Source organism: Microtus oregoni, unplaced genomic scaffold, assembly GCF_018167655.1.
Source record: "Microtus oregoni isolate MIOR12 unplaced genomic scaffold, Mior012 000006F_ref0000085, whole genome shotgun sequence".
Lineage (NCBI taxonomy): Eukaryota > Metazoa > Chordata > Mammalia > Rodentia > Cricetidae > Microtus > Microtus oregoni.
The window spans coordinates 21,297,468-21,325,413 of record NW_024543065.1 but is presented as its reverse complement, the minus strand read 5'-3'; the positions used below and the strand labels follow the sequence as shown (position 1 = coordinate 21,325,413).

The following is a 27,946-nucleotide window of genomic DNA, read 5'->3' as shown; positions in this document are numbered from 1 at the left end:
CGCCCTCGGCGACGCCACCGCCCCCTACGGGAGACCCAGACTTTCAGCCCAGACATATCGAGCGCAGAACGAGGATGCCGCTCCGCCCGGCTTCTCCAGCCAAAGCCCGCAGAGCCCGGGCGAAGGCCCTCACCGGTCCTTCCCGAACGCCCGACCGTCTCTTGCCGTCACGCTCCAGCCAATCCCGAGCGGCCGTGGTCCGGCAACGAATCAGCGGCCCGCAGTCCAGGCACGACGAGTCGAACTCCGACCCAGGCCTCGGGCGGCCGGCCGAGCCGGGCTGTTTCGCTGCAGACCGGGCCAGGCGTGGGGCCAGGCCTTCCCATCCGGACTCTGCGCGTGCGCCCGCCCGGCAGCCGGCGGCCGCCGTGTCCGCTGCAGCTTGCCTCCGGGGTGTCGCGCCGATGCACGGGCAGCAGCGCGGGCCACGATGACAGATTACGGCGAGGAGCAGCGCAACGAGTTGGAGGCTCTGGAGTCCATCTATCCCGACTCCTTCACAGGTGACTTTGGCGGCTGGGGCGGAGGCCGGGGCCGCGCGGCCCTCCCTCCCTCCCGGGCTCTCGACTCAGTTCCCAGCGCCCTGCCCGCTGCCTTCCCCACTGTCCTGAAATCGGAAGGACCGGGTGGCCCCGCCGAGGCCCTGGAGCCATCCCGTGCGCTTTGGTTTCGCGTAACTGCAGCCATCCGAGATTCACCGAAGCACGCGGAAACAAACTCTCGGAGTGCCCTGAGTTTCGACAGAGTCGCAGAGGGTCTTTTTCTTTTCTTTCTTTTCTCCGTTTTACCCTCTTGTGGAGCAGCAGCTGGTTGACATGCTGAGTTTTGAGAGCAGCACGCTCGAGTTTGTCAGTTTTGCTTAAGTATAAGAATGATCGGGACATTCTGCAGAATGCCTGATGTACGACGTGGCCGCTGTGGCTCTTAGGTGTGAGACCGCACAGTGTCTTAGACTTCGTCGAGGTTCTGGAGGCTCAGGGAAGGCAAGTGGCTTGTGCTCCGAGTCCTCCTGCCAGAGGTCCCCAGTTCTTAGCTGTTTCTTTCACCCTGCAGACTTAGGTGTGGGATCCGGATTCAGCTGAGGTGAAGGAAGAGCAGATTTTGACCCAGAGAAAATATGTGTGAGAAAGTAATCAATTATTAGGAGAATTCTTTCCCGTGAGCCTGTTTTCGTGGATAACCTATCTATGGCTTTTCTTAGACTTGAGATTAGTCAAGGTAAAACCAGTTTGAACGTGTAGGCTCTGGTTTGGTGGGGTTATATTCCGCAGCCCTTCCTCCAAGTCTTGTCAGTATCACTGTTTGTCTGAATTAAGAGCTGAAGGGATATTGCTTTAACTCATGAACTCCTGAACTCCAAACCCAGTCTCTCATTGTTTAGCTTTTTCTTGACTCCACCCTTTGATCATCTGCTTGCAATGGTAGCAGATTTTGTTCTGCTTTGCCAACAGGCAGATGTCTCTCCTACCCCTGTGTAGCTCCGGTTGTGTTCATGCTCTCTTGCACCAGCAGTGAGCTGTGCTGAGGATGTTAAGGGGATGAGGGAAGAGGGGTTTGAGGGTGTCACTATCCGGGTGAGTGTGTATGGAGTCTGGCTTCCTTATATGTCACTGTCAAACTGAAATGGAACACTAGGGTCAGTTGCCAGATCATCTTAATCATGATGTTCAGACCTTTCTAGTACTTTAGAAATAGAATAGGCACAACACGACCCTTTTAGGCAGAAGCAAAAATGCAGAGGTGTGTGCTATTCTTGTTTTTGATGTGAAGGTACCCTTTGCTAACTACTGTGTTGTGCGTCTTACAAAGGTGACATATGTTAAGTCCTAAAACAGTATCATAACTGTAGTATGTGAAATTCTGGTCATGCACACACGTGCTTGAGGGGCCTGTGCCAGGTAACAGATGACAATTTATGACTCTTTCGATGCATTCAACTATTCCATAGTTAGCAGGTGAGCCTGTGGATAATTCCTGTCCGCATCTGTACACATTTTGCAATAAATATAACATCTTATTTTATGCTTCTTAGGGATTTTTGCATTGATCTTGGTCGTTTTCTTATGAAATCTTTCAGGGAAAAGGTAGGACTTTGAAGTAAAATATTTCTGTGCTTGATCTTGGAAATTGTGGGATCTCTAAGGTTTGCTGTTTGGCGGCTTGTCCCATTTATGTTTCCGTACTTACACTTAGGTTTAAGAAAGTTACCTCATGTCGGTTTGCCCAGAACAGTAGTTTGCAGATGTCTCACTTCGTTTTGAATCACATTTAGGACTGAATTTGGCAGATGTTCCAGCTGCTGAAGGAACTGGATCTCGCCCTGCCCCACCTGCCCTACCTTTAAGTGGGTACTTGTGAACTAGGAGAGGAGCATTTGTTAGGCACACTTGACCTTGTGTGATAGCAAAGCGTCAACTTTTGGCCCACAAACCTTGCTGAAACTTAGATTTGCTGCCGTTCTATTTGCGATGACCTGCTAGTCCAGTGTTGCCTTTGCCGTGAGCCATCACCTTACTGCAGTTTCTTTTCGCCTGTTCTGTAGCTTGGTTGCACTTTGACCCACCTTCCTAACAACTAGCTTTGCAAAGGAAGTGTACTCTCTTGATACCATTCTCCATCAGTAACGCTTCACTTGACTAGGATCTGCTAAGGTAGTGGAGTTTAGTTATTTCCAAATCTGCATTAGGATATGTTATAGTGGGTAGTCTTTTGAAAGCCAGTGGTTGGCCTTCAGTTAACCAAAACCAAGTGCTTTACCAAGAGTGGACTTAATTCTGTATGTGTTCTTCAGTCTCCTTTGAATAGAAGTCAGTAACACTCAACAGTTTTGATTGTATCATAAAGGAAGAGTAGAGATGATATTTTGAAAGCACATTTTTTAGAAATACTTTCTGAAAGGCTAGATATACCTCCTATTAAGTATATGATTTATTTAATAGGTATTTTGTTTTATTTTTTGTGAGAAACCAAGGTTGTTTGTATAGTCTGTTGGCATAGCTTTTCAGACTTCACCTCCATTATGTTTTTAACAAAATTCTCAATTCCATCTATTTCATGGTCTTCTCTGAATCAACTAGCGTCTCCTGATTGCTCATTAATTCCTTCCACTATACCTAGAAACCCCCTACTTTTCTCAAAAGTATTTTGATCCTGGGCTGGAGATGCTCAGGGCTTAAGAACACTTGCTCCTCTATCTAGAAACCCATGTCAGGTGCCCCATACCTGCCTGTAACTCTAACTCTAGGGGATCCAACACCTTTTGTGGTCTCTGCAGGTTTCTTGACACCTGGGCACGCGTGAGCACACGCCCCCCCCCCCACATAAGCACACACAAGCACACTGACACACACACCACAGTCATGCACACACCACACATACATAAGCACACACAAGCAAACAGATACACACATACACACATAAGCACACACAAGCACACAGATATACACATACACACCACACTCATGTACACATACACACATAAGCTCACACAAGCATACAGATATACACATACACACCACACTCATGTACACATACACACAAGCACACAGATATATACATACACACCACACTCATGCACAAAACATAACCCGCAGCAGTGCTTTTGAACAAGAGATGGTGGTGGGTCTGACGGGGTAGCAGGATTATCTTCCACCCTGAGACTTTTCCTGTGATTTGTGTAACGCTTATATATTGTTTGTTACTGCCTTCTGTGGCTGCCACTTTTACTCTCTGACAGTTTTCTTCCTTTCACTTTTTTCTCCAAATTAAGGATTCCTTACAAAGCTGCTGTTGGCCTTTGCCTTTTATCTTGTCTCTCTAATTTTAGGTCTTATTAATCTAATTCTACTGATCTCCATAGCCTGGTAGCTTCAGCTATTACCAGAAGATCCAAATTGAATTAAGGCCTTGTTTGGTTCTCCTCTTTGCTTGTTTGTGATTGCCCACTCCTCACCTCTGCAGGTTTCCCTCTCTTTGAAATATACCATGTCTGATTACTTCTGTATTTGGTTTGGTGGCACTATATTCACAGCTGCAAAGTCGGCCTGTCATCACCATCTTAATTTCCTGCTGTTCCCATGGCTCCCGTCCTAGTTCAGACCTCATTATCCTTGTCTGATTGATTGTACAAGTTGCCTGGTTTCGTTTGCCTCCTATCCTGTGCGCTCTTGCTGGATGTAGTGTCCTGCGCAGAGACACAGTGCCAGCTGCTGAAACTGTTGCTGTCTGGGATCACACTGTGAAATGTCCTTTCACTAGCCCACTGACATGTCCATCCTACAGAAAACATAGTTCTTCTAAAAGTTCTTAGCTTCTGAGCCCTTGTCCTTGGCCACCCTCACGCGCTTCCTCCTTCTTTGTCTCTGCTTGCTAATGTACCATTCGTGGCTTTCAACCTCATTCAGATAATGTCCCTGAAATTTATCACCTGGAAATGAGGTGGTTTTTTCCTTTTGCAGTGAAGGCCTGTGTGTCTTGCCACTTATAGCTGCAGTACTGTATGTAGGTAATTGGTGTGAAGGCTCTGTGTCCACATCTGTAGCCTGAAGGTGATGATGTGTGTAACTGTTTCTGAGATGCACGTCTTATATTTGAACGTGATTGACACAAAAACTTATGTATCATAGTTTAATTGGCAGCCTTTTTTAGTGGTATATAAGGTAAATTGTTTTGTGTTTAATGTTTTAAATTTGGTGGACTGTTGTTAAGACTCTAAACCCATGGTCTTGGTATTGGATTTAAAGGATTTTGGCTTAACTGCATAACACAACACAAGTACAGTGTGGTACTCAGTCAGCATGGCCATCTGCCAGGCTGGTAGCTTCCCTGAATCCTTGTTGGTTGGTGCATCATTTATTTCTGTGTCACAGTCTTTACATTTTGTGATGTGTTAATGCTAAGGAAGAATTATGGATCATATGTAATGTATTGTAATAAACATTTAAGATCAGTAACAGCTCCTCTTTGGGAGCTTATAAGAATGTTCCAGTGCCTCTTTTTAAGAAGGGGTGTGTTGTCTGAGACTGTCATGTACAGTACAGGGAGAGTGCTTCGTCGTTTGGGCAAACTGCTTTTGAGTTTTCTTAGACATCATCAGTCAAAACCCGAGGCACAATGAGGGCCTTAAAAACATTACTGATAATGTGTGTCTGCGGTGGTTTTAGTGCCTGGGCAGATTAAAGCCGTGTGGTCTCCATGGTGGCTTCTTGAGTGACCTGTGGTCTCCAGAGTTCACACAGCTGCTGGCAGCCTTGCGAAGTCAGTGCGTCCCCGGGGTGGGTGAAGTTGAGGTGCTGTAAGCACCCCTGCAGTTAGCGGCTTCCTGCTTACTTCTCACTTGGTTTTTAATGTTTCCTTTGTTATGTCCAGTAAGTCAGTATTTGCTCACTTTCCATAACACGCTGGGCAAGATCTGGGGTTCCTTATAGCATTTTATAATACTCTTGCGTGGGAGTAGATAGATGATCGACAGATGTTATTAGACGTGTTCTAAAGTAGTCTCTGAAAGCTCCTCGTCTGTGTAAATGTTGACTTAACATTGTCCGGCCTTAGTAGGTTTTAAGTAATTTGATGTTTAGATTCTTTTTTTTGTTTTTTGTGTTTTTGAGACAGAGTTTCTCTATGTAGCCTTGACTGTCCTGGAACTCACTTTGTAGACCAGACTTGCCTCGAATTCAGAGATTGGCCTGTCTCTGCCTTCTGAGGGCTGGGATTAAAGGCGTGCACCACCACCCAGTGATGTTCACATTCTTATCTAACTTCTAGTATAATTGTGTGAAAGATGGTAAAGGCTCATTCTGTTGGAAAGATTAGATTTGACTTCATTTAAACATGTAGAAAATAACAAGATAATATAGTAAACCATTATAACATGAATATCTGTGGGTAGTGGTTGGTGAAAAAAATTCTAAAGTTTTTATTTACCATTCTGTTTGTGATGTTTTTGGAATGCATTAATACATTTTTTATATACTGATAGATTTTGGAATACAATACAAATGACTTAATATTTAATTGATTAGAGAGGTATTTAACTAAAAGTACTTCTTTTCAGATTAAGATTACTCCTGGTCGAAATAGTGAGTTTATCATTTTAGTGTTCTGTTAGTCTGTATTTGTTGAAATGAAAATACAGGTGAGGTATGAATTTCTAGTGCTGAACAGCAATAAATTGCTGGAAGTGTCTGCTGCGGGAAGCATCCTGATAACTGCTCTGTGTGTTTTCTTGCAGTATTATCAGAAAGCCCACCCAGCTTCACCATCACTGTGACATCAGAGGCTGGAGAAAACGATGAAAGTAAGCATGGTGAAATTATTCTAATTTTTCTGGGCTCTACAGGAACTTTGCTCCCTCTGCAGTCACTGCAGGGCAGTGCAGCTGCAGAGCTGCTGAGGCACTGTTGCTGTGTGCTTGTGGCCTCTGTTTGCTGTGTAGGTGTGGCTGCTGGAGGCAGAGACAGCCCAGGCTTCAGCATCTGGCACAGTATGCTGCATGTTTAGAAGCGAAGCCTTTAGGTTAATAGTACAGCAGATGAAAAGAAGGCAATTTGTGTTCAAAGCATTTTGTCAAGTGACTTCTGCTTCTCCAATGATGCTATTTTTTTTGGAAGTGTAGATTATTTATTGAGCATTTGCTGTTATGTACACCTATCTTCTCATCATTACTTCCCATAATAAAACACCTTTAAAATTAGTAAACTAAATAAGTTAAGCTTGGTGATAATATGAAGGTTATCCATTTTTGGTCTAAGTCAGTTAATATAGTAATTTTAAAAGTTATGATTAAGTTGACAGTCTCAAGAATGTTTATCTCCGGTGGTGACAGAGTTCTCTTGGGAGGAGTCAGTCAGTTCTAGTGACCGCTTGAAAATGGTATGTTTTTTAATCATCGAAAATGAGTTTCACATCACAATATTTTGCAATCTTTCATTCCATTGAGGTTGATACAGTTACTTTTTTGTACTTCTATATATAACTTTCTACAATGTTAGTACATTCATTGAAGTTTCAAATAAATACTGCTCTAAGCCTCCCCCCGACCCCCATCTCCTCAGCATCACTTTACCATGTAAACCAGTTTGTATGCATGTAGAATGGCGTGGTGATGCTCATTGAGACCGAAATTTCATTTTCTTACTAAAGTTTCTGGAGGTCATTCTCATATTCTGAACAGTGCCTTCATTGGAAGCTAATAACACTCCTGTAATAATAGTTGTGTGTAGTTCATCTTAATTTAAAAAAATGGCTTGAAACGGTGCCTAGGTCATGTTGTTTTTGTGCCTATGTGTCATTTTATTTATTTATTTAAATTTATTCTGAGATAGGGTTTCCTTATGTAAGAACCCTGGCTGTCCTGGAACTTACTTGCTTTGTAGACCAGGCTAGCCTCGAGCTTACAGAGATCTGCTTGCCTCTGCCTCCTGAGTGCTGGGCTTATACTTCATTTTAATGAACTGATTAGTAAAAGAGTAAACAGGGAATTGAAACATAGATTCTAGCCATGGCATTATAAATGGTTACTTAAAAATTAGTCTCACTAGTCCTTAAGACAAATTAACTTGAAGATATTTCATCTCCTCCAGTAGGTTTTTTCAGTGTTGGTGAATAGAGAAATATGCTGTTTAGATTAGTCCAAGAGATCTGTTAGATCACAGAGCAGGGAATGTAGACATTTACGTGTGTTAGATCACGGAGCAGGGGATGTAGACATTTACATGTGTTAGGTCATGGGGCAGGGGATGTAGACATTTACATGTGTTAGATCACAGAGCAGGGGTTGTAGACATTTACATGTGTTAGATCACAGAGCAGGGGATGTAAACATTTACATGTGTTAGGTCACGGAGCAGGGGATGTAGACATTTACATGTGTTAGGTCATGGAGCAGGGGATGTTGACATTTACATGTGTTAGATCACGGAGCAGGGGATGTAGACATTTACATGTGTTAGATCACGGAGCAGGGGACATTTACCCTTGTTAGACTGCGGAACAGGGGATGTAAGAAAATAACCCTATCTGCATTTCTACTTAAGGGATATGATTATAAGGAAAATATCAGATACATGGGATGTTACAATAATAACAGTTCTATTTTAACCAGTAAGTGATGACCTACTTAGGGAAGTTTGCTTATTTTAATATTGAAGAAATTGTGATGATGTACCTGTTAGGCTCGAGATTGTAGTTATGTCTTTATACATTTTGTTTCTTCAATCTTAATTCCCCTTTTTTTGGTTTTTATTTTTTTAGTATTTATTATTATTTTATGTATATGAGTGTTTATATTCTTGTATGTAAGTGTACATGCTTGCTCTCTGTAGAGGCTAGAAGAAGGGATCTAGTCTTTGCTTTGCCTGGCCTGTGAACTTTGGGAGGTTGTCCTGTGTCTACCTGCCATCTTGTCATTGAAATTCCATGTGTGTTATTTTACTGTGCTTTTATGTGGATTCCAGGCATTTAGTCCTCTCACTTGTACGGCAAGTGCTTTTCCATGGGCTATCTCTAGCCTTTCAGTCTGACTTTGGATTGGTAGATAGTTATAGATAGTTGGCAAATAGTTACTATTAAGTTCTGATTTAGTAAGTTTGCATATAGTGAAATGATCCAATGATATGCGTAGAATCAAGGCTATCATACTTTTCTATAATGGATACCTGGTATTGCTTATATTAGAAGCAGTAAGTTTTTTTGTTTTTGTTTTAAAGCTTATACTTTTTAGTAGGTATAGTAATACATGCTTATAGTTCTATCATTTAGGAGACTGAGGAAAGGTGATTTTGAATTCTGGTCATTGAAACTATAGCAGGCATAAATATACCTAGTCAACGAAAGTACCTAATCAAAAATAAACAAAGAACTTAACTACTTAAAAGAGTTAAGTGCATTTTAATGTATCTGCAAAATAAAGTTTATTGCAGTTGTTTACACTGTGTCTTTAAGAACAATCTTGGATAATGCTCATGGAAAGAATAAATTCTAGAACTCCAGAGAGTAGAAGTAGATGCTCATATGCTGACTGTTGTTGGTGGAGGCTGCTTGTTTGTTCCCAGCCGCCCAGACCTGAAATAATCACCCAGAAACTGTATTATTTGCAATACTGTTGGTGAATGGCTTAAGCATATTTCAGCTAGCTCTTATATCTTAAGGTAATCCATTTCTATTATTTTATATTTTACGACAAGGCTCATGGTTTCTTGGTAAGGTTCTGGCGCAGTCTCCTGGGGTGGCTACGTGGTGTCTCACTAACTCCACCTACTCTCTCTCTACATCTCTGTTTGGATTTCCCATCTGGCTTTCCTTTGCTATGCCATTGACTGAAAGCAGCTTTATTCATTAACCAATAAAAGCAACACATATACAGAAGGACTTCCCACACTAGACTGTGGTGAATTTTATGTGTTAATTTGCTTTTTGTGATTTTAATGTCTTAGCAGTTACTGGTTTTCAGGATGTTGTTATTGGGCTGAAGTCTGTAATACAGTGGTATTACCTGGTACATACGAGACCTTGCGTCTAGGTCCCAGACAGGATCTACCTGTATGACCCATGCTGGCCTTGCACACTCAGTCCTTTTGCCTGCCTCTCAAATGCTTTTTATTTACAGTACTGGGACTGAATGAAGGCCATGAACACACACATAGGCAAGCATTCTGCCACCGAGCAGCCTGTGTTCCCAACTAAGATTTGTTTGTGCTTTTTAAAACTTACCTAATCTGATCAAAATTAAAAAAAAAAAATTCTTTAGATGTAGGGTCTTGCTGTGTAGCCCAACGGCTGTTCTGAAATTTATGATCGGCATAGGTCAACCTCCTTAGTGCTCAGCTTGTGGAGTTGTACAGGAGACCCATATAATGATATTTAACATGAAGATTAAAGCAAAATCAGTCCTGTAGGCTTTAGCCTTCGAATTGAAAGCAACATGGATTTGAATTACTTCATCATAAGCAGTGGGTTGTGGAGCTCATCAGAGAGAAAGGGCACTTGCTGCTAAGTCTGGCAACCTCAGTTCGATTCCCAAAACCTACGTGGTGGGAGAATCAACATCTGTAAGTTCTCTGGTCTCCGCATGTGCTTTGTGGGACACCTCTTCATACAAAGCAAATGAATATATTTTTAATCACTAGGTTGTAAAAATAAAACAGTGAATAACAGGAATGATAAACTCTAAATAAAAGACCCTAGATAAAATTACAAAGGGTTATCATTTTTGACTGCCTCCAAGCTGTCTGTGACCAGAGCACCCATGTGCTGGGCTGCAGTGTTTACCTTGCACTAGTGCACTCAGAAGAATTGCACTCTTAGCCAGTTGGTGGTGGCACACCTTTAATCCCAGCACTCAAGAGGCGCAGGTAGGCGGATCTCTGTAAGTTCGAGGCCAGCCTGGTCTACAGAGCAAGTTCCAGGACAACCAGGACTGTTTTGCAAAGAAACTGTCTAGAAAAACAAATAAACAAAATAAAGACTTGCATTCTTAAATGGCAAGTTTGTAACTTGGCATAATCCACAAAGTTAAAATATTAGTGTAGAAGAGTCTAGCTCAAAAATTCCCAGCTAACCTTTCAAACTGCCCAGTGAAAAAATGTGTCACCTACCTATGCATTTAGCAGCATCCTATTATTGTGCCTTTGGAATATGAATCAGCCTACATCTAAGTCCTCTGCAGTCAGGAACTTCCTCTAGTAAAGGCTGAACGTGAGACAGTAGTAGTTAGAGGTCAGCCTGATCTATACCCAAGGCTACACAGAGAAACCCTGTTTCGGAAAACAAACAAACAAACAAACAAATAAAAAAGAATAAATAAATAAATACATAAAAGCTAATATATATTTTTTTATTAAAAATTTCTGCCTCCTCGCTGCCTCCCTTTTCCCTCCCCTCCCCTCACTCCCCACTCCCCTCCCCCTCCCTCTCCAGTCTGAAGAGCAGTCAGGGTTCCCTGCCCTGTGGGAAGTCCAAGGTCCTCCCCCCTCCATCCAGGTCTAGGAAGGTGAGCATCCAAACAGGCTAGGCTCCCACAAAGGAGTACATGCAAAAGCTAATATTTTTAATTAAGATTTTGTTTGCCAGGATTTTTTTAAATGGATATTGTCTGTCCTCTGAAATACAGTATAATAAAATGCCACTAGGTGATAAATGTGTATCACAGGCAGAAAAGGATTTCTTTCCCTTATTTGTTCGATTCATCTCTTTGAGGTTGTTGTTTAAATTAGTAATTCTGTTGTTCTACTTTTCATTAATGTTATAAATTATTGACTCAATAGAAACACTATTTTTTTTAATACTTTTAATGTGTTTCCATTAAACTTTTATCTTATGCCTTAGCTGTCCAGACTACTCTCAAGTTTACATATAGTGAAAAATACCCCGATGAAGCTCCCCTTTATGAAATATTCTCCCAGGAAAATCTAGAAGATAATGATGTCTCAGATATTTTAAAATTACTGGCATTGCAGGTAAGGAAATAATTTGGCTTTATAGTAGCATATTTTATTGATCTTAATATTAAATGATGGCTAGAAAATGTTTTTAAATATATGTAAATAGTACATTGACCAATCAGAATTGATGATATACAACCACAAGGTATCTTTGAAAAAGGCAGGAGAATTTCATGTGTGTGTATATAATGTTACCTCCAGACCTTCCCTCAGCAAAACTCCTCCCATCCATCCTCATATACTGTTCTTCCTTTTTTGTTGTTGTTTTTAAGGTTTATTTTTAAGTATGTGTGTCTCTAGGTGAGTCTGTGTTCAGGTGGGGTACAGGCGCCTTCTGGGTGTTGGACGCCCGAGTTACAGGCAGTTGTGACTGTCTGGTGCTGGGGCTGGGAACTGTACTCTCATCTTCTGAAAGCGCAGTTTGTGCTTTTAACCTCAGTGAGCCATCTCTCCAGCCCTTCCTTTAAATAATCAATATTTGCTTGGCTAGAGACCATTTACTGGAGCATGGGCAACCCCCATCGGCTATGCCCAAAGAAAAATGACTCCTTCCATAGAAGCTGTCAGCTGCCCATGGCTTTTCAGCTAAGGGTGGGGCTGGTGTCCTCTACCTTCACTGTTGGAATTTTGCCAGGTTTGACCCAATGCGAGCCTTGTGTATGTTTCCACAGCTATAGTGAACTCATGACCACAATGACTGTGTCATGCCTAGAAGACTCAGAACACCTCCCTAGCCTCTGGCTCTTAGTTTTCCACACCTTCTTCCATGACATTCTCTGAACTTTGGGTGATAGGATGGACTGATATACGTGTGCCATTTCGGGATGAGGAGTCAGCAGTCACTATTTTCAGGATTTTGAGCAGTTCTGGTTCTCTCCAAGGTTGGAAACAGCATTAATCCATAAGTACAAACATACATACTTAGAAGACTGTTGAACGATACAACCTTTAACAAAACAGTAATAGTAGGTTCTCCATTAGGGTCTGGATCTCTGCAATCATCCTCATTTGACCAGGTTTACCGTGCTACACCGTATGTACGTATACATGTGCACGGTGTGTATACTTGGTGCCTATGAAGACCAGCCGAGGGCATTGGGCCCCCTGGAACTGGAGTTACAGAGAAATACCTAAATTAAATGATACCGTAGATATAACATTCCATCCAAACACTGAAGAACTTAACCTAAAACAGATCATATATTAGCATGTAGTTCAAGTCTCAGAATATACAGGAAAACCGAAATAATTCCAGCAAGAGAAATTCTAGAGCATGCACAAATGCATAGAGATTAAACAGTACACTCATAGTACAATGATAGTCAAGAGGGGAATAAAACATTCCTGGGAACAAATGAAAATGAAAACACAGCACACCAGATCCTATGGAATACAATGAGAACAGTCCAAAGAAGGAAATTTATGTTAATGTAGATAACTACATTAAGAAATAAGCAAGATCTCAAATAACTTAAAGATACCTCAAAGCTATAGAAATGGAAGGATTTAAACCCCAAATCAGTAGACTGAAAGAAATTGTTCAATGTATGGCCAAAATGAATGAAATGGAAAAAAAAAAAACAAAGAACCAACAAAACTATAAATGGACCTTTGAAAAGATAAACAGGATGGACTCTTAGCCAACTAACCAACAGAAAGAGCTAAGGGGCCTGGCAAGGCGGGCTCAGCACTTCAGAGTACTTACTGCTCTTGCTTGGGACATGGGTTCGATTCTCAGCACCCACATGGCAGCTCATAACTCTTTGGGGTATTGCAGTCATCCACTCTGTTGTGCTGGGATTAGTCTTCGATGTTACATCTAATAGTATTCGTTTTATAAAATTGCGTGTACCTGCCTGTGTTCTGGACATATATATGCTTAGAATCATAATGTCTTCTTGAAATTCTCTTAATCGTTAAGAAATGACACTGCTTTATCCTTCCTACTAGTTTTTGTTGGAAGTCTGTATTGACATATTTTAGGACAATACCTCCTTGTTTCCTATGTCTATGGCATAGTCATTAAAGACAAGGGCCATATAGCCCAGGGTGGCCTTGAACTCCCTATGTAGCCAAGCATTTCTGATCCTTCTGTTTCCATCTCACAAGTGCTGGGTTTTACAGGCTACTGCTTCTGACTCCGTACTCCAGTTTTAAATGTTCACTTACCCAACTATGTGGTATAACTGAACAAGGGATCATCTTCTAAACATGGGTTCTAATTATTATACTTAACATTGGTACTTCGGACAGGATTTTCTTTCCTGAGAAGTGTGTTTCTTGCTACCTCTCTGTTTTATACAGGCTGAGGAGAATCTCGGCATGGTGATGATCTTCACCCTTGTGACAGCCGTTCAGGAAAAGTTAAATGAGATAGTCGATCAGATAAAAACCAGAAGAGAGGAAGAAAAGAAACAGAAAGAAAAAGAAGCAGAAGAAGCAGAGAAGGTATACTTGGAAATCTAATGGTTCTTTTTTTTTTTTTACATCTCTTAGTCGGCTTGTTTGATATTTAGCTTTTCTTTTTTTCTGATTATTTTATTTAGTAACTGGCTTTTTGGAAGTCAAAATAGTGAACTAAAAAGTAAATTTAACTTGGAGTGGTTGATGACATGTGAGTAACAAGTGACAGATTGATAAAGCTCACTCATGTAAGACCAAGAATTGTAAATCATTCTTGTATTGTAAATCAGAATGTCCTGAGTTCCTAATTACACAGACCAGCACCAAGCTCGAGTAAAGTAAAAAAGTGATGGCAGTGTTATAAATTGATGTTTATCCAAAATATATTAAAACCAAGAACTTTGCTTAATAGTAAGTAGCTATGACGAGTACAGTAAGTATATTGCATATTATCTTAATTTTTTTTTTTTGATATTTAGAAGAAGAATAATTGCCTTTTCCAGAGTAAGCTGCTGAAACTAAAGAGAGCTAGTGCAGGTGGAGTCGTTAGTGTTCTTCACCTCGGTGGTTGTGCGTCTGGGAGACAAAGACCTTTGCTATGTTTGTTAAATGACTGCCTCATTGGTATGATGCTTGCGTCTTTTGTTTCCTAAGAAACTGTTCCATGGCACTCCTGTTACGATTGAGAATTTCTTGAGTTGGAAAGCCAAATTTGATGCAGAACTCCTGGAAATTAAAAAGAAGCGGATGAAAGAAGAAGAACAAGCAGGAAAGAACAAACTGAGTGGTATGGGTGCCTCTCTGGCATAGTGACTTCTGCCACCCTGCAGCTGTGCCGTCCCTGACAGCAAAGATGACCAGGACAGGTTGCCATGACAAACGTTGTCTCGTCACCCACATTTCATAGCCACCGTTTGTTGTATATCTTTGTTGGGTAATTGGCGAGTCTTGTTTTGTATTCTGGATCCTGGAATAAGAATATTGAGGATCAAAAGCCTTCAGAGTGAGAGAACCAAACCCATAGTCTTCCAGGCCTGAGGAGCTTTGGTTTTTCATTTTTTCTGTTTTAGTGTGAATACAGGTCCTAACTTCTAAGCTACTGCACAATCCATAAATTTATTGAAATTCCCAGAAATACAGATGTCCAGATTTCTTTTATTGAGCTCGTACCCTTTTAAGTGGTTGTAGGGAATGAAGGAATACTATCCCTTTTGAATTAAGCATATTTATTTCTTTTAGGGAAACAGTTATTTGAAACAGATCATAATCTTGACACATCTGATATCCAGTTCCTGGAGGACGGTAAGATACTGTTAGACTTCCTCATGGATGTAACACATCATCTTCTTATTCCATGAAAAGCAAATTATATTTGTATTGAGTGTGAAGTTATCCTGCCAAACCTGTGAAAAATCACATTCTAAAGATAAGTTGTAGTAGATGATCAATTTATACACTCTATCTAAATGTTAACTTGTCTAGCAATGTGTGTTTTCAAGTTTTCTCAGTGGCATTCTCATAGTACATGAGCCTCTATCAACTGGAAAACTGGGCAGCATAGTTCAGGGGACGTTTTCCTCAAAACTCTATATTAGACGTTAAAGAACCAAATCCACGATCTGCTCCCGGTGTGGAGAAGCCCCAGATGTGAAACTCCTCGCTTTCTCTGCTGGCAGGGCCCTTCCTCCTGCTTTTGCAGCTGTTGGGCATCTTGTCCCTGTGCTCTCCTCACTTGCTCCTCCCCCTACCTCCTTTGTTCTCTCTGCGTCTACCAGCTACCCATCCTGAGATGCTTACTGTGCTGTCCTTCTTGTCACTATGCTCACGGCAAAGAGCATAGTGGTCCAGCAAACTGGACCATTGCCTGGCCTCTCGCAGCTGATGGCTTGCTTGTGTTTTTAGACTGGCCTCCATGCTTGGTCCTACTTGGCCGCAGGAGTAGCACCTTCTTAGGGTTGTAGGTCTCTTTATCTTATGTCTCCTGTCATTTGGAGTTTTTCTAGGTTTGGCCTCTCAAACATTGTGTGCTGATTGTGTGCTGGAGAAGCTTAGGCACTGTTGATGTGGCTCACGGCTAAGCCATTCTTCCTGACCTCATGGAGTACTTACTGGCACTCACTCTGTTTCTGGTGTTAAGAACTGAACCCCAGGCCTTGTGTATGCAAGTAAACACTGTCATTGAGCTACACTGCCAGCCCTCAATATTTCTTTTTCCTCAAATCTTCTCTAGCAGATAGGTCAAGATTTTTATTTTTATGATCTTAAAAACGAAACCCAAAGCTGGGCATGGAGGCTCACCATCTATACTGTTCTGCACTGTGAGTTGCAGGCCTGTCTAGGCTACAGAGTGAGACTCTCAAGACAACAAAGAAAGTCAGAAATCAGTGGGATATTCTTTTTTGTTTTCTTGAGGATTTCCAGCTCTCCAAAGCCTCATCTCATTCCCTTGTGCTATAGAAACTTTATTATCTTTACTTTTCCTTCCCTTCTCTTTTTCTTCCCTCCTCCATAGTGTCTCAACTGTATGGCAGTGGCTGGCTTGGAACTTACTACGTAGACCAGGCTGGCCTTGAACTTAGATCCTCCTGCCTGTGCCTCTCAAGTGCTTGGATTAGAAGCGTGTTCCAACATGCTTGTCTTCAGTTATTCTTGACTGCTTTCTTCTTCTCTTAGGTAAGGATTTCTCTTTATCTCTAGATTTCCCAAAGAAAATTGAGTCTACCTCAATTGTTGAGTCTACCTTGGAAATGTCTCCCAGCTATCTCCTTCTCTTATTTGAAGGCTTTATTATTTTTACATGAACTTTTATTGTAGCTATCTAAATAATTTCTCTGAATCTCTTTCTCCTTTTTCTTTTAAAGGTTTGTTTATTTTATGTGTATGAGTATTTGACTGCATATGTGTTTTACTGTATGTGTGCTTAGTTGCCATGGAGTCCAGAAGAGGGCACCACATCTCCTGAAACTGGAGAGGGTTGCGAGCCACCATATGGGTATTTGGGATTGAATCTTGATCCCCTGGAAGGGCAGCCAGTGCTCTTACCATCTCTCCAGCCTCTGAAACATTCTATATTTCCTGCTCTGGTTCTGAGACGGTGAAACTTATATTTAACCATAAAACTTTAAAATTCTTCGATAGGGAAAAAAAAAACACAGTGTCTCTCAGTCTGGCCTTGCCTGTGTTACTTCAAGGTATTTTCCCTCAAGAATCTTGTCTGCTAAATAGAAGTGTCAAGATCTTACTTTTTCCTTCTGCCTTTTCTGTACTTCTAGAACTGCTTCACACTGACCCTTATGTTCTTAGTGGATTCAGGTGTACCCCTACGATATTTGAGAAACCTTCACTACCTCCAAGTCAGTTGTTCTTTGGCCTGGACTTGGTATAGTCTAGTTTTAGGTCTGAACTACTCAAAGCTCTCTTTATATTCTTATTGGATTGAATGTGAGTAAGCTACACTCCCAGAGGGAAGGAAGATAAGATACCATTTGCACAGACTGGGGAGTGCTGTGTTACTCTACTATATCTGACTCAGGCCGTCACAGGGTTTGGTGCTGAGGCAGAGCCTGGCCAGTGCTTAGACATAGACGTAGGCATGAGAGCCTTTGCCATCTGTTGTATAGAAAGGGAAGTAGGCAAGTGTATAAGGCAAGTTGTATCTGACAGAAAGTTAAGAAGTGCTTGAATGATCAACTATCACTAGATTAGATAGATGATCTGTGGGGTTGATCTCAGTGATCGTCCACCATGTAAAAGACATGCTTCATTGTCATTAAATATTCTATGAGCCTTTTCTTAAAACAGTGAGACTTTAGACTATGACCATGAAGCCTGAAGTTGCTCTTCTATTGTCAAAGTCTCTGCTGATAACTTAGTTTGGAAAGATTTTCACTGGTAGCCTGGGAGTCCAAGGTGGGCGTGTTTTCCTGGGAGTTCACAGTGGGCGTGTCTCTGGAGTTTAAGGCGAGGCTGTCTTGCTCTTCACAGCTGGGAACAACGTGGAAGTGGATGAGTCCTTGTTCCAGGAAATGGATGACTTGGAACTGGAGGATGGTGATGATGATCCCGACTACAATCCTGTTGCTGCAGGAAGTGACTCCTCAGACTGACAGACTGTCCCTGATTCCAGAGAGGCGTGACCGCCACAGCATCTGTGGCTATACTGAGAGGGGTTTGGATCTTTCTTTCGTTTTTTTCTAAGAAAAAAACATATTTTTCAGGAGAATATTCTTCTGATAGCTTTCAACATTGACCTTAATAAACTGCCCATAAAATTTCAAATATAAAATGTTTGCTTCCTCTCATTGATGATCAGTCTAAATATTTAAAGTCATTTAGTGTTGAAGAGAGCCCTTCACTTTAACACATAGGATACTACTGTTGTGTGTGGGTTTACAAATGAGAAATTGGAGTACCCAGGATTTCTGTGTTGGAGTCAACAGTTAGTTTGGGTTGCAAGTGTCTTACAAGAAGACTCCCGTGAATAGAAAAATAACCTGGACTCTGGGCACCATTTTGAGTCTTAAAAAAATTAGGAGCTCAAATATTATATAGGGAGGACTAAAATAGACTTTATTATAGCAGTGGTAGTATTTGAGGATTTTGAGGTCTACACCCTGAGCTCTTCTCAGGTTAGATCCACAAACTGGGTCCCAGTCTGACTTCAGAATAGTTCAGTCTCTTTATAGCAGTTCCAGAGGTATTCTAACCCACATTTCTGATGAACACTGCCCTGTTGGTGTTTTCCCTGCCAGTTAACTAGTCCAAAGGGTCTATTGGGATTATTCATTACTTAAAAGAGAAATAAATCCAGATACATGTATATGGGATGCCATCTTTGTATTGAATTAAGATGGTTGGTTGGGGCATCAGGTAAGAGAGCCAGACTTCGTGAATACTATCAATTCACTACAGTTTTAGAAGGATGACTTGACCTGTAGTAATAGGGGCACGGCGGGGCTGCGTCCCCAGCACCCCGGCTGCCTGCTCGGCTAGCTTATGCCCCGAAATAATTACACGGACACTGTATTCTTTTAAACACCGCTTGGCCCATTTCTATCTAACCTCTTCTAGGCTAATTCTCACATATTAATTTAGCCCATTTCTAATCATCTGTGTAGCACCGGTCTTACCGGGAAGATTCTAGCCTATGTCCATCCTGGGTCGGAGCTTCTTAGCGTGCCTCTGCCCAGGAGCCAGGAGCATGGCGTCTCTCTCAGGCGTCTGCTCCAGAGAGGAGAGCTGTCGAGACTGAGCTCACTTCCTCTTCCTCCCAGTGTTCTGTTCTGTTTACTCCTCCCACCTATCTTCTAACCAATAAAATGGGCCAGGGCAGTTCCTTTATTAGCCAATGACCTTCCTCCATCATTGACCCTAGTGGGAATTGCTTGTGCTATTCCAGGTAGCTACCTCCAGTCATAAATACGTGACATATACCCACAAATGCAATATCAGTCTCACAGATATTTTTGGAGTGAGACTTATGACTAAAATCAAACTACTTAAGATTAAACTATCGTTATGGAATTTAATACTGTTTGAGGATTTTTTGATTGACCTTGATGACAGGTGGCTGCAATAACTTTTAGCATTTCTATGTAGAGAGAACCAAAAATTTGTATTATATGAGCATTTCTTTTTCCTTAAAAGAGCCTTGGAACCTGGAAGAATCTGTTCAAATAAGATTATGAAAAAACAAAGAATACTTGTCCAAGGTCAGGTCTCTGACCTTGATGTGCCTAGGAGTCTCTCCCTTCTGATGATTTTCAAGATTATTAGATATTTTTTTTGAACAATTTTTTTTATTGAGAAAAGGAAGAAAAAAAAAAACAAGTTTCCACCTCCTCCCAGCCTCCCATTTCCCTCCCCCTCCTCCCACCTTTTTCCCCCTCCTCCAACCCTTCTCCCCCTCCTCCTATTCCTCTTCCCCCTCCCTCTCCAGTCCTAAGAGCAATCAGGGTTCCCTGCCCTGTGGTAAGTCCTAGGTCCTCCCCCCTCTGTCCAAATCTAGGAAGGTGAACATCCAAACTGGCTAGGCTCCCACAAAGCCAGCACATTGCGTAGGATCAAAACCCCATGCCATTGTCCTTGGCGTCTCATCAGACCTCATTGTTCGCCATGTTCAGAGAGTCCAGTTTTAACCCATGCTTTTTCAGTCACATTCCAGCTGGTCTTGGTGAGCTCCCAGTAGATCAACTCCACTGTCTCAGTGGGTGGGTGCACCCCTCGTGGTCCCGACTTCTTTGCTCATGTTCTCCCTCCTTCTGCTCCTCATTGGGACCTTGGGAGCTCAGTCCAGTGCTCCAGTGTGGGTCTCTGTCTCTATCTCCATCCATCACCAGATGAAGGTTCTATGGTGATATGCAAGATATTCGTCAATATTGCTATAGGCTAGGGTCATTTCAGGTTCCCTATCCTCAGCTGCCCAAGGAACTAACTGGGGACCTCGGCTTGGGCACCTGGGAGCCACTCTAGGTTCAAGTCTCTTGCCAACCCTAAGGTGGCTCCCTTAACTAATAATTGTGTTTCCGTGCTCCCCTATCCAACCTTCCTTTATCCCAATCCTCCTTTTTCCCCAAGTTCCCCCCATCCTCCCCTTCTCCCTTTTCTCTCCCCATCTTCCCTTACCCCCATCCCACCCCACCCCCAAGATCCCAATTTTCTTCCCGGCAATTTTGTCTACTTCCCATAGCCAAGAGGGTAACTATATGTTTTTCCTTTGGTTCACCTTCTTACTTAGCTTCTTTAGGCTCACCAATTGTAGACTCCGTGGTCCTTATTTATGGCTAGAAACCAATTATGAGTGAGTATATCCCATATTCATCTTTTTGGGTCTGGGTTACCTCACTCAGAATAGTGTTTTCTATTTCCATCCATTTGCATGCAAAATTCGAGAAGTCATTGTTTTTTACCGCAGCGTAGTACTCTAATGTGTAGATATTCCACACTTTCTTCATCCATTCTTCCATTGAGGGGCATCTAGGTTGTTTCCAGGTTCTGGCTATTACAAATAATACTGCTATGAACATAGTTGAACAAATGCTCTTGTCATATGATAGGGCATCTCTTGGGTATATTCCCAGGAGTGGTATTGCTGGGTCCAGGGGTAGGTTGATCCCGAATTTCCTGAGGAACCGAAACACTGATTTCCATAGTGGTTGCACAAGATTGCATTCCCACCAGCAATGGATGAGGGTACCCCTTCCTCCACAGCCTCTTGATACAGAAGTGGGTTTCTGCCATGGTTATTCTAAACTGTAGTGAAAAGCAAGTGATAACAAAGACAACCTGGCTTGTTCTAGTGGCACTTCAAGATTTGTCACATGAATATAAGTCACGGATGGATTCATATTTTGGGAATAAGCCTGTGATTCCACTTGTGTAGCAGCCTGACCAAGGGCATTGGAAGCAATATCTGACCACTTGCATGTGGGAAAGCTTGTTTGTTTTTTTTCTGTTTGTTCCAAGCGATATAGAAATAGTAGGATAAGAAAGTAAATACATGTCATCATACTGGGACCTTGTGGCACAGAGGAACACTGGGTATGGAATGTGTGAGTTATGGGAAAAATGAGAATTCTCTTAAGAGTTCAAGTCAGTTTTCTATTTCCACCCACAGTCTTGAATAAGGGTCCTGAGTCCTTATCCTTTCATGCTGTCTACCAGTAAGACTCCTCGGGGGCAAATCGAGGAAGTGGTGATCTGAGGCAAAACATAAAAAGTTATTTGAATATTGTCCCATTGAGGTCAAACTAAAGGGGGGGGGGTGTCAGTGTCATCTCATTGAAGAGCTCATTTTACTTTACAAACTGTATTAAGCAGCTAAAGATGAGTTTATAGAAGTTTCTAGAAGATGCCTGTGAGTTGTTACTGTTGGGGCTACAAGCTGACATCACCTGAAGTGCTTCTATTTTGTAATGTTTTGTGTCAGGTAGTAAAGCAAGCCAGGAGTATGTGTCAAGATGGTCACACGTTTACATGGAGTAACTGGGAAAGAAACAGTCAACTGGAGGTGTAGCTTCTCAGAAGCAGTGGTATATGCAGTGTGTATCAAAGTGGGTGGTGTTAGCTTATTTGCTGCTTAGCCACTGCTTAGCCTGCGACACATATTGCCAAAAAGATAGTAAGTTGTCAGGCTGCTTCTGCTCAGGTCAAAGTTCATGTGACCCTTGTCAATTCACTAGTATCAAAAGATGACCAAAGAGGTTGTTTTGATTATTAAAACACACTCATCAAAGAAAAATGGCTTGTGCTTATTTATTTTATATCTAGAACTAATTTTGCATTCTGATTCACACCCACTTCTCATCCTTGATTCAGTCTTGGTAATTGCATCGGCACTGTAGATGGGCAGTTTTAAAACACACAGATTTGCTTTCTAGTTGTTTACTGGGGACAGTCACTTAAAAGATATGTGCAGTAAGCTGAATAAGTCACTGTATCACTGGATAGCTGCTGTGTGCCATTTGTCCTTTGTAGTAGTGTTACTGTTTTCCTATCCATGAAGAGAAAGAACACAGTCTAGAGTTTTAATGTTGTGACTAGACCCTTACCACTTTTAGCCAACACAACAAATGGGTTTAATACTATGCTGATCTATTGGGAGCTCACCAAGGCCTGCTGGACTGTGGCTGCAAAAGCATGGGATAAAACCGGACTCTCTGAACATGGCGAACAATGAGGGCTGATGAGAAGCCAAGGACAATGGCACGGGGTTTTGATCCTACTTCATGTTCTGGCTTTGTGGGAGCCTAGCCAGTTTGGATGTTCACCTTCCTAGACCAGGATGGAGGGGGGGAGGACCTAGGACTTTCCACAGGGCAGGGAACTCTGACTGCTCTTTGGACTGGAGAGGGAGAGGTAGGGGAGTGGGGGAAGGGGGAGAAGGGTGGGAGGAGGGGGAGGGAAATGGGAGGCTGGGAGGAGGCAGAAACTTTTTTTTTCCTTTTCTCAATAAAAAAAAAAAACTAAAAAAAAAATTTTCAGTTGGTCCTCATTACAAGAAAATACCCGGGCACTGTCCATGGTCCTGAACCATCAATGCTAAACTGCATTACATATCTTTTAAGTGTGTGATTCAGGTAAGTATTTCAGGAATACTGAACCAAAGGAGAGATAGGTAGAAAAGGAGGTAGAGAGAGTACGAGAGGCCAGCTAGCAGATACTGTTGGGAAAGCATGGCCTTACTAAAGTAGCAAGTAAGGAGAGGTAGGTAGTAGTCTTTCTAAAGAAGGTAGCCGGAATTGGGGATGGGGATGTTCTGTTGGGTTACTGGTCTGGATTTTGATAGATTGCAAAAAGACGAAGAACATTTGCATTGCAAATCCTTTGTGTGGAACATTAGGCTTTTGAATCTTAGACAAGCAATGAATACCAACCATTGGTTAGTAAAGAGGCTGTTTTGGGCCTGTGATATGGCAGAATAGAGCTATGCAGGGAAAACTAAACTGAATGCTGGGAGAAAGAAGGTGGAGTCAGAAGCCATGTAACTGTCAGAGGGAAAAGAGCTGTCAGCTGGAATTTTGCTGGTAGGTCATGAGCCTTGTAAAAATATAAAATAATAGAAATGGGTTACTTTAAGATGTAAGAGTTAGCCAGAAATACGTTTAAGTTATTGGCCAAACATTATTGCAAATAACAGTTTCTGTGTGATTATTTCAGGAGTCTGGGTGGCAAGGAAACAAAGGAGCAGCTTTGCTCAACAAATTGGTGCCCAACGTGGGGCACAAACCCATGACAAGCTCTACCAACTGAATCCTGATGATTAGTGTTTGCAGTTACGATTTAACCTTTGATTGCAATAAAATTATGTGTGCGTTTGATTCTATAAGTACTATGACATGAAATATACTACAACTTTACTTTCAGAACTAAATAAAATCAGCTCCAGAATTAAAACCAGCCCAGTAATGAATGCTTGCCTGGGGATAAGTGGAAGTGCTATTAAATCTTTGTTCAAGCAGTTACCTATTAAGTATGATTTTGTGTGTATAATGAATGTATCTCTCCCGCCCACCCCCAGGTTCATTGTGCACATTATTAGAGATACATACCTACTCACTGCAGCTGATCTGTGGGAGGATGTCACCTAAAACGTTCATGCCAACCAGTCTTTACAGCGTGTTGGTTACAGTTTATGTGAACTGCTACTAGATACTGTAAAGTCTTCATTGTCTGCTTTCAGATCTGATTCCTTGGGATATAATTCTCTTGTGCTTCTAAACAATATGGGCAAGTAGTATGTTATGAATAATAGGAAGTGAGTTACAATAATTCTAAGAAAGAAGATTTAGTAGATGTGGAATTTGATTTAAGTCATTTTTTTAAAATTTCTCCCAGTCAAACCCTGGGCCTCCTACATGAAGGGCCAGTGTTCTACCTTTGGGCTATATACCTAGCACTGTACTGTGCTATTTTAAAAGAGCAAGACTCAGGCAATTCAGTTCTTACTATTAGGCTTTTTTTTTTGTTTTAAAATTGTAGATAACTTAGCATTTGATTTCTTGAAATAGGATCTCATAATGTAGCTCAGGATTTATAGTCCTCCAGCCTCAGTTCTCTGAACGCAGAGAAAATAGGTGTGTACTACCACATCTGGCTAGCCTTCTGTTTTGTTTGAATTCTGATTTACAGCTGTTAAGTTTTGTGTAACAATTTTTCAAGAAAAGCTGTTCTTTGGCACATTTTTCATCTGTGTTTCATATAAGTTGCTAATAAGTGTGGTATTTAAATTTTAAGTAAAAATTACAAAAATAAAACACCATGCTGAATTAATAGGAAATGATGGTAGAACTGACAGGCACGTTTGTGGGATGGTTCTCAGTGTGTGTGTTCAGTGGCTTCTCACTGACCCCAAGCTTGTGTAAATGAATCTGTACAGCATTGGTAATGCTTCCAACAACTTGTCCCCTTGATGAAACCATGGTGTTAAAGAGTCCCAAATCAAAAAAAAAAAAAAAAAAAAGAAAGAAAAGAAAAAGAAAATAGTTAATGTGTTAGCTTCCATGTGACCTATATGAGTTTTACCAAAAAGGCTATCTCATTTTATTCTTAATTCTAAAAATTAATTTTTCAAAATGTTACAATTAAATTAATAATTTGTTCTCCCTACATCTTTTTTTCAGTGGGACTTCAGTTACTGGAAGCATTTTGATATTTTATTTTAATAAAATATAGAAATATTTTTACAAATATTAATATTTCACAAAATATAGAACATATGTTAATGAGAAAAGAAAAGAGTCCCAAATCCTGCACAGATTTCTAATGTACTAAGTGTTTCTTGCTGGGAACAGTCCATATGTAGCTGAGTATAGAATGTGGCCAAGCTTATGTTGCAGTTTTATTAGTCACTGGTAGCATTAGAAAATAATCATCGCACAACCAAAGGATAAATTTTACTTTGTCACATTCAGAAATGTGCGAGGAGTTTTCGGCATTTAATAAAATAGCTGTTATGTCTCATCAGTTTCCCAGGCAAAGTATGCTTTATGCATTTATAGTAATTGGATTTATATTAATTCTGTTTATATGTGAATGATTTAGCTACTTTTTAATGTATTGTTAGTACTACTTAGGCATTTTCTTCACAAATATATCCTTTATTGCCTAAGTATTTACATATATATATATATGTAAAACAGCATATTGATTTTGTTTTCAAGTTACTAGTATTGTTAGGTCATATTGCTTGTGGATTTTTATCTCAGGAAAGTAAAGGAATCTAGATGACATTAAAATAATATATATTCGAATATCTAAAATTAAGACTACTGACAGCCTGGTGGGAGTTTGGAGCAGCTGGATCTGTCCTGTTGATGCTGGAGTGAAGCATAATATGATGCAGATGAGGCCCCGTTCATCCTCTCTGTGAGCCAGAAGTTTTACTATTTTCTTTTTTTTTAGAATCTCAAATTAAATTCTATTCAAGACTATTCACAACAACTTTAATCAGAAAAGTCCAAACTGGAAACAAGTGAAATGTCATCAGCAGGTGACTGTGTCACTTTTATGGAGAAGAATGCTACTGTGAGAAGGAACACATTGGGTCACACTAGAAAAGATGTGGAGACTGTGTGCAGGAAAATGATGCCATTCATGTAAATGTTCCAAATGGGAGATGCTCTGTTAAAATGAAAGTACCTATTGCCTATGAGGTAGAGGAAATTATCTGGAAATCTGGATTGATAGAAATATATATTTTACAAAATCTGTCAGTGGGCTAGTACTCATGAGTAGTGTGTAAATTAGACCCAGTTTAAACAATTAAAACTTGTGAATGAGAAAAGTCCATATAGAAGAGTTGGGTATACATTATGGCTGAGCACTTTTTTCCTTAGTACAGAGCTCCACTAGGTTTCTGTTAAATCATGAAAAAGGGCCAAGGGCATCTACAGGAGACTCTGGCAGGAATCAAGAGGCCACTGAGTGTGTTGAAAGAGAGTACCAGGCAAACTCCGCAGCTACCACATGTCATGTAAGAGACACCGTCCAGGTAGAATAAAGCACATCAGTAAAAGTCAGCAAAGATCAAGAAGACAGGTCAGAGTGGAAGATCTGCCTCTGCTGATGTTCAGACACTGGGCTTCCTCTGGAGGCCTATGATCTCATGGAACACACAGGAAGAAGGGTTTATTAGGAGGGGGACTGAAATCGTCTTGATCCTGATTGGAGGTTTAACACTGCACAGCTTTTAGGCTTAATGTACTGTCTTTATGATGGGGTGAGAATCTCAGAAAGATGGTTAGATAGAAAATAACTCCTTGTTCCATAGTGGGGATCACAGAGCTTCAGTCTTTACTGGTTATGAGAAAATTAAATGCGATGTAAGAGCTGAAGTCTTAGATTTATTTAATTTGGACTCAGTTATAGGAGTGGCTTCTAGGGTACAAATTAGTATGAGCGGAGGTTGCCCACAACAAGCCCCACACCTATATTAAAGGTTCTACAAGACCAAGGGGCTGCTAAGAACTTGGTGATTATGGCGAGTAGAAAAGTTGCAGATCCAGAGTCAAGCTTGTGTTGCTTGTTGTAGTTCATCTTAGTAGCATTTGATCCCCTGCCTGGATCAACTTAGGTACAATTTTGGGGGTGTGTACATCAGCAGATCACTAATGCTGCCTTCGGGTAAGAACTAAAATCTTTAGAACATCTCCCTGCTTTGCTGCAGCCTACCTACTGGGTACCCCACTAATAGATTTGATAAATGCCTTAATATCTGACTTTCTTTTGTTCTGTGACTAGAGAAAAATCCAAGTAACTGCTTCTGTGTTGGAATGTCCTTTGGGACAATCTGTGTTCTTGAGCCGTGATAACTCATATTTGGCTCAGAGTAAATGATCTAGTATTCCCTTAGAGGTGAACTGAGTGTTGAGGTAGACATTAGCGAGAAAACACCAGATACAGAAGACAGCTTGGTTGTGAAGAAACCTGTGAACTCGGAGTCACACAGGTCTTCTAGCTTCAAGAATATTGGTAGCTGTCAAAGAGAAAGCAGTGTTTATATTGGAGCTATGGAGTATGGGTTGCTTTTCTTTTTATTGTTCTATTTTATTTATGATGAAAAAGATTTTGGTTTAACTGTTAGGTTTTAACAGAAATGAGATATATCTGAATTTCATTTTGAGATAGCATGTAATTAAATACATTACTAATTAAATATTTTTTCCTCCTGCTAGAGACCCCCTTTCAAAGCATAGGGTCTTCTTGGCAACTGTAATACAATCCTTAGTTTATGCAAAGACAATGTCGCCATCTATCAGCCAAATGAAGTCAATGGTCTTCAGAGTGCGTTGTTCTTGAGTGCCACCTAGTGGTTAAAGCATTCATCCATTTTAACCTCAGCACTCTTGTGCAAACCGCAGCTCTGAGCAACAAAAGGATCTAAAATTAATATCAAAGAAGGGAATCTTGATAGTAAAATGGAAAGTTAAGTTAGAAGTGGACCAAGGAGATGGCTCAGAGTACAGGTATCTCCTGCTGAGCCCGATAACCTGGGTGTGATCACCTGGCCACAGGGTAGAGCAAACTGCTGCATATTTTCCTCTGAATGCCACAGATCTCCCCCTTCCCTGTCTCTCACTCTCTTCCTCTCTCACCACACACACACA

General features: G+C 41.2%; 1 protein-coding gene across 2 annotated transcripts; it reads left to right on the top strand.

Moving 5' to 3' along the window:
• The first annotated feature begins 241 nt into the window (after window positions 1-241).
• Window positions 242-18,141, top strand: Rwdd1 (RWD domain containing 1). Of its 2 annotated transcripts, XM_041653966.1 has the most exons (7): window positions 244-503; window positions 6,230-6,295; window positions 11,323-11,453; window positions 13,743-13,886; window positions 14,496-14,628; window positions 15,081-15,143; window positions 17,826-18,139. In XM_041653966.1, exons 1-7 carry the CDS (start codon window positions 431-433, stop codon window positions 17,945-17,947), a joined length of 732 nt encoding a protein of 243 aa, XP_041509900.1. In that variant the 5' UTR covers window positions 244-430; the 3' UTR covers window positions 17,948-18,139. The 2 variants fall into 2 exon arrangements, with proteins under 2 accessions (XP_041509901.1, XP_041509900.1); XM_041653967.1 differs by lacking the exon at window positions 15,081-15,143 and having other exon boundaries at window positions 242-503; window positions 17,826-18,141.
• The last annotated feature ends 9,805 nt before the right edge of the window (window positions 18,142-27,946 follow it).